Genomic DNA, 10,824 nt, shown 5'->3' with positions numbered 1-10,824 from the left:
AGCTGTCCAACTCCGAACAGCTGAAAGAAACCAGCGTGAAGTCTGGATGTGTTTCCTGGTTCCTCATGAAACACGACTGTAAACTTATATTAGATTGTGCTCTGGTCTCGGGGCCCAGGCCAAACACAAACTGCTGGCTCACAGTGTTTTTATTTTCGAGCCCTCGTCAAATACGCTGTTCAAACAGTTCGCAGCATCTGCTAACAGCAGCTAGGTTAGCTTAGCGAGCTAACCGGCAGACTGTCTTGACGGTCAGATAGCCGGGTCGGAGAGGGCTTTGAAGGAGGTCTGTTGGCGTTAATAATCTGCGGAACAAATGGTTGCACAGTAACCGAAGACAGGACACCTCAAGATTTTGGAAGTTAAGAAGACCAACGTTTGCGTCAAGCTAACGTTGACGGCCAGGTTAATACATCTGCTAACCGCAGCTAGCAGTAGCGTGAGGTGAGTCAACCCAGGTGCGTCGGGACCAATACAAGAGATGGCCAGTAATCCCGTGGCAGGCTTTACCTGCCAGGCTAATGGAGACGACACACCGGGACGGGTATCCGGTTCTGGCCACTCATCTCGCCACCAGTCCGAGTCCGAGTCCGATGTTGGCCTGACTGTCAAAAGCTTAGCACGGCTGTGCAGCAGGGACGAAGACGAGCGAGCAGCGGCTCTGGAGGAGTTGAGCCAAGGGGTTCTGTTGTGTTTAGGACTGGACCGGCCCGGCTCGGCACGGCTGAGTAAACAGACACTCCTGCATCTGCTTCGGCTGTCCAGGTCGTGCCCGCTGCAGGAGGTGCGGGAGAGAGCGACCGAGCTGCTGCGAGCCGCACAGGTAATGTTGGGGCACAGTTCAGTGTTTTCTGCTTCATTATGTCTGCAGACCAGCAGAAACATAGAAGAAATCAAACTAATTCATCAGAAATGCGGCACATTTTCCAGCAAGATATACCTGAACGATGGACTCAAGTTTGTCTTACATTTGGGAACATTGCATTTGCCTGTTATAGTCCAAGACTAGGTGACTGACTGACTGATTGATTGATTAATAGTCATGTTAGTCTTGCATCTGATCGGTCATAGCCGATGAGTTATTGTCTATAAGATTGCTGGATATTTCATCAGACACGGAGCTGCAGAAGGTGATGCAAGACTGCCGCGGTGTGCACAAACAAGTAGGCCCGACACGCCCCCTCCTGGTCCCCTGAAAAACAAACAGGACACACCCCCGTGTCTTTTCATAGCCCACTGTAGCGTCTCGAAAATAAAAGCAAAGCTACCTGTGGCGAATACGCAGTTTATTTGTGTGCTCTGTCGGGAATAATAAGCGGTGACTTGTGGTTTTGTGCTGCCGGTCTTCCGACGATGTCGGTGAGTGTTGGCGCATGCATGATTTGGTTGCAGATTTTATGGGCTACAAGTTATGAGACGAGTCTCTCCAGTTACAGTACAGCTGCTACAGTCAAAGCAGGTCTAGTCAAGTTCGAGGTGGTTGAAGCTGGCTACACATTTTCTCATTTATCTTCAGATAATCTTTATTATATATGTTACAACCATCCCACTTCAGAGGAAGGTGTACAGTTGATGGATTGGCACTATAAATCCTTTGTTGTTAGTTGTTTGCTCAGAACAGTCATGTATTTTATGCATGCATTTTTTAAATGCCATTGTTGCTGAAACAAGTTGTTCATTAATCGATTTCAGCAGAAAAAAGAATCGGCAACTATTTTGATGACTGATTCAGTGTCATCAGTTCCAGCCTCTGCTTTATGAGAGTTTTTTTTGCTTTTCTCTGTCCCCTGGGCTTTGGAAAAATTGTCAGGAGCAATTTTCACTATTTCCTGGCATTTAAAAGATCAAATGAATATTCGCGAACATAATCGGCAGATTAATCAGATATGAAATTAATCAGTATACAGTGAAAGCACTGTATAATTAACTTTCTCTCTTCTTTCTTGCCGTTAGGTGCAAGGAGTTGAAGTTCCTCGGGTTCTGGCATCAGGTCCAAGTTCCTTTATCCATGTAAAACAGGTGTGTATTGCTTATTGTTCATTTATTCACTAATATTGAAGATATGAACCACTGTATTATATTTCCAAGACACTTTATATTTGTCTTTTAAATACATGTTGTTTGTAAAATGTGATGATTTCAGTGTATGATTTCAAAGATTTTATTAGGCTTCATGCAGGCTGGCATCATGATAAACGGTCAAATCAGTGTACTTGTGCTTAAAATTTCCCAACTCAGTGCTAGCGTAAGCAGTGTAGCTAACTCTTCTGCTGCAATACTGAAGTGCCTGTTGCTTCATGTCATCAGGAGAAGCAACACCAGACATGTGTTGCCAAAGCTGATGACTTGCTGAAATGCTTATTTCATATCTGACTCACTCCAAGCTTTTCAATGGAGAAAGTGGGAGTGTTGTATGAGTCCTTCAAGCCTATTAATTTTCATCTGTAAAAGGAAAAATTTAATAAGTGAAACCTTTTCAGTGTGTTCTCAAGCATAGTAAAAATCTGATTATAGTTTAGTAGTAAAGTCGAATGTGAGATTGGTTGTCAGTTTTGCTTTTTGTCTTGCTCTTCCTCTTCAGATGTTGAAAGAAGGGCCAGACCAGGACATCCTCATCGAGTCCTTTCTGTCATTGGGTCGCGTGGACCATATCACCGTGGTGATGGCGCTGCACCCTGCTTACCTCAGCTGCTTTCTGAGGACCCAGCATGCTTTGTTGGAGCTGGACGGCCCGTTGCCCCGACACTGGAGACATTACATTGCTATTATGGTGAGAAAACTACAATCTGTATGTATGTGTGTTAGGTAGTGACAGCTATCAGAGCTTTCAGATCAATGGCAGTCACTGCAGGAAGGGCCTGGTGTACACTCCTCAATATAAAACTCTCACTTTAACTTAACAGACACAAAAAACAATCATCGAATGAAGATCTGGGTGATTATTTTGCAGTTAAGTGAAAATAAAATGGAGTAAGCAGTTTCCAAAAAACCATGAGGCGTGTACAAGAAACAAAGGCTCATGTGTCTGTCGTCATTGACTTCAGCTTGAGTAGTTTAAGCTGTTTGATTACCCAAGTTTCTTTGTTTTACCTATAATATAATAGAAAGTAATAAAAACACATTTGTAGGAGCAGAACATTTTGAAATGATAAGAATTCATCCAGCAAAGACAGCTTTTAATGGATGTGACCTGAGTGGTCTTGTGTGTGACCGGCCCCCAATGAGCTCGTAGTACTGTAGTCATGAATGATAGCTGGATGGCTGAACTGAGTTGGTTTGGATTGTTTTGTTGTTAGTAATTTTTTTTATTTCCTCATACAATTTTCCTCCACATCATGACATACAGTGCCTATCATAAGTATTCACCCCCTTTGATGTTTTACCCTTTTATTGCTTTCATAAATCAATCATGGTCAATAAAATTTGGCTCTCTTAACACAAAAATTTATTGGAAAAAACTCTTTAATGTCAAAGTGAAAACAGATTTCTATAAAGTAATGTTAATGAAATAAAAATATATAAATAAAAATAACTGTTTGCATAATTATTCACCCCCTTTTTTATTTAATGGTCTAATTCAATAGAGGTCTATCAAATTGTTGCCAATAATCTCACAATTAGTGAAATGAAGATCACCTGAGTGGTGTGGGTGTGTTTCAAGTGATTGAGTTGTAAAACACCTGTGTCTGAAGGGTCCAGAGAGTGGTTGATCAGTATTCCTGGCTAACATTACACCATGAAGACAGAAGAACACTCTAAGCAACTCAGGGAAAGGGTTATTGAGAAGTACAATTCAGGGGATGGTTACAAAAAAATTTCCAAGGCACTGAACATCCCCCGGAGTTCAGTGAAGTCAATTATCAAGAAATGGAAGGAATATGGCACTTGTGTGAATCTGCCTAGATCAGGCCGCCTTCGTAAACTGAGTGACCGTGCAAGTAGGAGACTAGTGAGAGAAGCCACCAAGACCCCTACAACTACTCTGAAGGAGTTACAAGCTTCAGCTGCTGAGATGGGAGAGACTGTGCATGTAGCAACCGCTGCCCGGGTCTTCACCGGTCAAAGCTTTATGGGAAAGTGGCAATGAGAAAGCCACTGTTGAAGAAAAGTCATATTAGATCTCGACTAGAGTTTGCCAAAAAGCACGTGCAGGACTCCATGGTCAAGTGGAAGAAGATTCTTTGGTCTGATAAGACCAAAATTGAGCTTTTTGGCCATCAGACAAGACGTCATATTTGGCGGAAACCAAACACTGCACATCACCAAAAACACACCATCCCCACTGTGAAGCATGGTGGTGGCAGCATCATGCTGTGGGGATGTTTCTCAGCAACTGGACCTGGAAGGCTTGTAAAGATAGAGGGCAGAATGAATGCTGCAAAATACACTGAAATCCTGGGGGACAATCTTTTTCAGTCTGCAAGAGAACTACGACTTGGGAGAAGATTTATTTTCCAGCAAGACAATGATCCAAAACATACTGCAAAAGCTACACAGGAATGGTTAAAAAAGAACCAGGTAAATGTTCTGGAGTGGCCGAGTCAAAGCCCAGACCTCAATCCTATCGAGAATTTGTGGCTGGACTTGAAAATGGCTGTTCATGCCAGATACCCACGCAACCTGACAGAGCTTGAGCAGTTTTGCAAAGAAGAATGGAGCAAAATTGCAGTGGGCAGATGTGCAAGATTGATTGAAACCTATCCACACAGACTCACTGCTGTGATTGCAGCCAAAGGTGCATCTACTAAATACTGACTTAAGGGGGGTGAATAATTATGCAAACTATTATTTTCATTTATATAATTTTCTTTTATTAACATTACTTTATAGAAATCTGTTTTCACTTTGACGTTAAAGAGTTTTTTCCAATAAATTTTTGTGTTGAAAAAGCTAAATTTTATTGACCATGATTGATTTATGAAAGCAATAAAAGGGTAAAACATCAAAGGGGGTGAATACTTATGATAGGCACTGTATGTAGTAACATGTTAAATAGTGTTCACATTGTTCCTTAAAAGTGAACCGTTGTTGTGCTGCATATACTCCAGATCTGTGTGTGTGTGCACAATCAACCATGACTGAACTATGTGGATAGTGCACATTAGCATTGTCCTTTGCTATAAACAGATGATATTGCTCATTATATTTCCCATCATGGTGTCCAGAGCTAAATGCTGCAAGAAGTCACGCTACAGGTTAAATCTTATTGTCAAAACAAGTTATTACTTTTTGTTCTAATTCATAAGCCTATGAGTGAATTGTTTAAATTTTTTTTAGGGTGCACCTGTTGTTACAGCTACATATGATAAACAGTTTGTACATCTGTTTCTTTATGTTTTAGGACATTTTACACCTCAATTTACGTAACTGAAGTCAGATGTTTATCTGATGTCATTATGATGCTCCCTCTTGGAACTGCGTCTCTGGTTATCAAGCTAATGGGTGTCCATTAAATGAATGGCTGAAATCCAGTTCTTTGAATACTGACGTACTACTTATGCTGCACTCGTGGATTCAGGCAGACGGTGGACGGCAAACTGGATATAATTTTAATGGAACAAAGCAGGATGGTAAAATTAGGTGCAGCCGGCAGAAAATATAGGTGAAGTTCAAATATTTTAACTTTGCCATCCTCTGCCACAGAATATACAACTGAATGTTACATATTTGCCTCTCACAAGTTGAAAACAGGGACAATCTGGACAACAAGAAGCTAATGCTAATTAATAATTAATCAAAAAATAACTCTAATAATTAATAATTCTCTGTAAACAATGTGGCATCACCATACCACATATTGTCATGCATGCTTCGTTTTCCCATGCAGCCATTCCATAAAACTGTTTGTTTGTTTTTCCTGTGTCGTCCAGAAGGTGTTGTCCGTCTGCTGTCTGCCTGAATTGAACACCAAGTTAAAATAATCAGGCAAATTCTAAAAAATCTTATTGAATGTTTCTCTTAAGGCAGTTTTTTCTTGTCAAATGTGCTGGAAGACATGATTTTCTTCTGAAGCAATTGGACCATTTAAGGGACCGACATGCATGAACATATTTCTGTGGCTATCCCAATCTCGAGTTGTAGGTACATTTAAGGATTTTGAAGCAATAGAAAATTTGGGAAGTAAGATTCAGAATGGACTCGACAGGTCATTCTCTTCTTGAGGGTTATTCAGCTAGTGTATCATAGCGAGCCACTAAAAGGTCTGCCAAAGACTGATCCTCATAAACATTTAATGACTCGTGGCTCATATATAAACATTAGCTGCCCTTTCACTTCAGAAATTGCATTCATTAGACTCAAAATGATCTCTTGGTGGAGAAGTTCAGCTGTGTTGCTTTAACCTCTGAGCCTTTAATGCTTATGAGCACAGACAGTTTTTCTGCATGATGTAGATGTTATATACAGACCAGTGATTGTGCCTTTTTTTTTTTAACGGTTGGCCACTACGTTTGTCATGTTTGCTCCTCCTGATGTTTCACAGGCTGCAGCTCGACACCACTGCCAGTACCTGGTCCAGCAGCACAGCGCCGGCTTCCTAGAGGCTGGAGGGGAGGAGAGCTGGCTGAGCGGCCTCGAGCATGCTCCCACCAAACTCCGCAGCCTGCAAACACTCAACAAGCTGCTGGCACACAAACCCTGGCTCATCACACAGCAGCACATCCAGGTCAGACACAACACCCACTCTCGCCCCGTCTCTCACTCTCCTACTCTCTTTTTTGCTCATGGTCCATCATCAGATCGGAGTAATATCACTTCATACTGTAGATTTCTGACTTAGGCTGGATCTGAAATTATGCCCTCACTGACTCAGCCACTAATTCCTGTGTATTAGACACGCAATAGTTTCATCTTAAGGGAGCAGTAAATTAACATTGCATACTCCTCTGAATCATCATTTTGCATCATTGGGTGTAGTTTTGCCTGTAGAAAACATGATGCGATGCACCATGTATTTTTAGCAGAAAGTAGTGTAACTATAATATATATATAGATGTACAATATATTCTACTGTAATGCAATGATTCATTAAAAAATGCAGCTTTTGGGATGTTTTTGTAGCTTTTGTTTGTGTTATGTGATATTGCAATGCACTATAGTGCACAATGACAATGGTAGTGTTTTAACAGGTATAATGTTTATCATATTCTCCATCTCAGTTTAGTGTGATTGCATGCTAACAGTTGCTAATTAGCACTCAACACAAAACAGCTGAGGCTGATGGGAATGTCATTACTTTAGCTGGTATTTGATTATAAACAGAAGTAACAGGCCAATCGTAATTTTGTGCTGATAATAAAAGGATCACCTAAGTGTTATAATTCACAGAGGGGAACAAGAATGTCTTGATGAAATTCCACATCAGTCCCTCCAATAATATTTATCCCAGCCTGGACTGAAGTGGTGGCCCTCAACCAGAGCTGCTATATTTACCCAACGTGTCCCTGTTCTCTGCAGGAGCTGGTGTGTCCCGGAGCAGAGCCTCGCTGGTCATTGGCTGAACTCATACATGCCGTGGTCCTGATGGCACACGCTCACTCGCTCTGCTCTTTTGTGTGGGGCTGCGGCTTAAACCCTGAACCCGACCACAATGGAGGCTATACCTTCCAACCTCCATCGCCCAGCCACCTCCCTCGTAGCCCTCATAGCCCCGCTCATGAGGACGGCAGGCAAGAGGTGAGTCAAGCACTTGTTTTTCACCACTGGTCTGACAGGTATAAACTTAACTATGTCAACAGGACAAGGACTAAGAGGAAACTGGTTCAGGCCAGCTTTGTTTGACTAGTCACACTGTTTTAGTTACAGTGGAAGAGACGGCACACTTCCCATTGTTGATTCAGAGTTAAAAACAAAGTACTAAATAAGCTCCCCGAGCCTTTTTGTCTTTAGCCCCGTTCACACTGGACAAAAAACCTCTCAACACCCACTAACATCTGGCTTTTGTCTTCAGTGGGAAAGGGTACAATCAGCTTTCATCACTGGGTCAAATTATTCTGCTGTAGTTGCAGATTTTTATCAGCTCCAGCTGTGATTGGCAGTGATGCAAACACGACACCCGGGCGGACATGCTAATTTTCGCCAATTTTTCCGGCGCCACGACGACGTGCGTTGAAGTTACAGATGTTGTTGCGTCAATATAGCCTGATATCAGTTAGATGTTAGAAGTTAGTCGTTGGACTCAATTTCCATCTCATCGTCACTATCTCATAAAACATATAAAGCAGTAACCACCATAATGTTGTCACTGGCCTCCATGCTGCTTTCTTCTGTTTGCCAGGTTTTCCCGTGCATTTGTTATGTTGAATGTGAGACACCAGGACAAAAAAAAACACAAAGGCAACCTCATCTATTAGCAATGGAAAAAGAGTCAATCACCTATTTTTAGTGGGTTTACCAATGTTTAAAAAAACCTGCATAGATGCGCTAATTTTGGTGTAAAAGTTATATTTTCGTCTTCTCCAGTTGGTTGACGGCGCGATGGAGGTGGAGGTCTTGATGAAGAGGATGGTGGAGCTGCAGCAACAGCAGGAGGAGGAGGAGTGCACACAGGAGGAGATGGTTACACGCTTTGAAAGGGAGAGGAGCGAGAGCATACCGACAGGTACAGATGCACCTGCTTACCCTGTGCGTCATTCACTTGGTTGACATTTGTTTATTCACGACTTCCTCTTTGTCGTGTTTGTCTTGTAGCGGTGGTGCGTGGAGCACCGCCTGACCTGGTGCTGCGTCTGGTGGAGGATCCAGAGTTCAGATACGAGGACTTTGCTCCCAGAGGAGAGCAGGCACCGCCCACCATGAGAGCCCAGGTAGTTTCCATATCTTTGTGTTGAAGTTCATGTTGATTATATTGTGAAGATGGACTACGACACATATTCCCATTATTTCTTCATACTCTTTGCCGTGCACAGTGCCTGTTAATCATTCACACTGAGTTTCACAGACCAGTGTTTGTTGATGTTGGCATCTGATGTGTGCAGGACTATTCATGGGAGGATCACGGCTTCTCTCTGGTCAACAGACTACTGCCAGACATGGGCCAACTCCTGGATGAAAAATTCCAGGTACCCTCACCTTTAACCAAGTAGAAGTACACTAATAAACACCAATAAGATGATTAAAAGCTGTACAAGACTGATGCGTGGATAACATGACAGACGTAACATGACCACAGTATGTCCACACTAATAAGTTGAGAAATAAAAATGACCAAATTTAGTAGAATGTGGGGAAAAACACAAGAATGGGTGATGATGAAATTCTTGTTCTCTTGACAGTAATGTACTCGAGAACAGATTGCTTGAGCATATTATAATGACATAAATTGGTGTCTTTGCAGGTTGTGAGCAGCTTGACCTACCACAGGATGGCCATGCATGAGGGCGTGGACACTCACACCCTGAGAAAAGCTCTGTGGAACTACATCCACTGTCTGTACGGGATACGGTCAGTGTCACACACTGTTAGAAATCACATCATCAGTTAAATGAAAAACAAGTTTTTGTCTCTGCTGCGCCACTAGCTTTTTTTTTTTTCACCTGTGCAGCTATGATGATTATGATTACGGCAGCGTGAATGTGCTGTTGGAGCGCTCTCTGAAGGTGTTTGTTAAAACCATGGCCTGTCGCCCCGAGCAGACCACGGCACGCATTTACCACGCCTTCTGGAGACACTTCAGACACTCTGAAAAGGTACGAACCTGTTCAAACGCCATCCGACCCCGCCGCTTCAGCCAGAAAAAAATGAATAATTTGACATTTTGGCACATCGTCTCTCTTCAGCACCCACTCAACATTAGAATGAATGCTTTGACATTTCAACCTGTCATCTAGTTTTCCTTCCTTTTTTAAATGTTATTAGACAGGGAAGCGTTACAGACAGGACTTGAAAGTGTGTCACCTAGTAACCTGAAAGTAATGGTGTGCTTTTTTTTGTTTGTTTGTTTGTTGTTTCCTTCGCAGGTTCATGCAAACCTGATAGTGATGGAAGCCCGGCTACAAGCAGCTCTTCTTTATACCTTACGAGCCATCACACATTACATGAGATGACACACTCACTCACACGTTTCTGCAGATGCTGAGCCAGCTGTGACTTACCACAGCCCAATGCGTAACACATCACAGATAGACAATCTTGCACACACACTACAGTGAATGTTTTTGCATATCTTATGTTTCAGTGTTAATGTTCCGATGCTGCTTTTCAACTTGGATATATATTTAAAATTTCTTTCTTAGTTTGCACTGAAATTTATCAGGTTTTGTTTCCCCACTTGAGCCTCAAGTGTTGTTCTGAATATCTTGCACATGTTTCTGTCACACACACCCAGTTATCTGCATCCTACTATCATGCATATCTAACGAAATAATTATGATTCAAGTGTTTCCTTTGCAGAATGTTTACTGTTTGACTGTCTGTTGAGGTTAGTATGTGTTCACCACACCATGACTACTCACGCCTCAGCCCTCTGTGTCGGCAGCACGCAGAGGCTGAGATCAAAAAAGACAAAATAACTTGTATTTTTATATACAATAAAAAGTTACTTTGTTATCAAAATTCAAACCGTGTTTGAATGCTTTTGGTGTCCTAGATGTTGTATTTAAGGCATTTCTTATGTAATGGACAACAAAACATTACTCAGGGAACTACGTTTGCATGACTGCATTCTGATCTGAAGCCTGATTTAAGGGACTGTTTATATTTTTGAGACTTAAGTTTCTTATCTTTTCATAATCGAGTTAGAAACTCAAGACAAACCCGCCGCAAGTCCAGACTTCCGTATGCGTTGCTGCAGGAGTTACTTTGACCCGCCACTAGATGGAGACAAAG

General features: G+C 42.1%; 1 protein-coding gene across 2 annotated transcripts; it reads left to right on the top strand.

Annotated features, from left to right (window-relative positions):
* sesn2 (sestrin 2) lies at window positions 1-10,539 on the top strand. 2 transcript variants are annotated; one of them, XM_041955850.1, is made up of 11 exons: window positions 1-823; window positions 1,954-2,019; window positions 2,582-2,770; window positions 6,482-6,664; window positions 7,456-7,674; window positions 8,461-8,599; window positions 8,689-8,804; window positions 8,976-9,059; window positions 9,335-9,441; window positions 9,542-9,686; window positions 9,957-10,539. In XM_041955850.1, the coding sequence occupies exons 1-11, from the start codon at window positions 482-484 to the stop codon at window positions 10,041-10,043; spliced, it is 1,677 nt and encodes a 558-aa protein (XP_041811784.1). In that variant the 5' UTR covers window positions 1-481; the 3' UTR covers window positions 10,044-10,539. The 2 variants fall into 2 exon arrangements, with proteins under 2 accessions (XP_041811784.1, XP_041811785.1); XM_041955851.1 differs by lacking the exon at window positions 1-823 and adding an exon at window positions 1,225-1,359.
* The last annotated feature ends 285 nt before the right edge of the window (window positions 10,540-10,824 follow it).

This window comes from Chelmon rostratus, chromosome 16 (assembly GCF_017976325.1).
Source record: "Chelmon rostratus isolate fCheRos1 chromosome 16, fCheRos1.pri, whole genome shotgun sequence".
Classification (NCBI taxonomy): Eukaryota; Metazoa; Chordata; class Actinopteri; order Chaetodontiformes; family Chaetodontidae; genus Chelmon; species Chelmon rostratus.
The sequence above is the reverse complement of the archived record's forward strand: the minus strand, read 5'-3'. Positions and strand labels throughout refer to the sequence as shown.

Coding starts and splice junctions, on each gene's coding strand:
- sesn2 (XM_041955850.1), top strand. CDS start 482: ATGGCCAGTAATCCCGTGGCAGGCTTTACCTGCCAGGCTAATGGAGAC. Junction 7,675..8,460: donor ATGAGGACGGCAGGCAAGAG/GTGAGTCAAGCA, acceptor CGTCTTCTCCAG/TTGGTTGACGGCGCGATGGA. Junction 9,060..9,334: donor TCCTGGATGAAAAATTCCAG/GTACCCTCACCT, acceptor GTGTCTTTGCAG/GTTGTGAGCAGCTTGACCTA.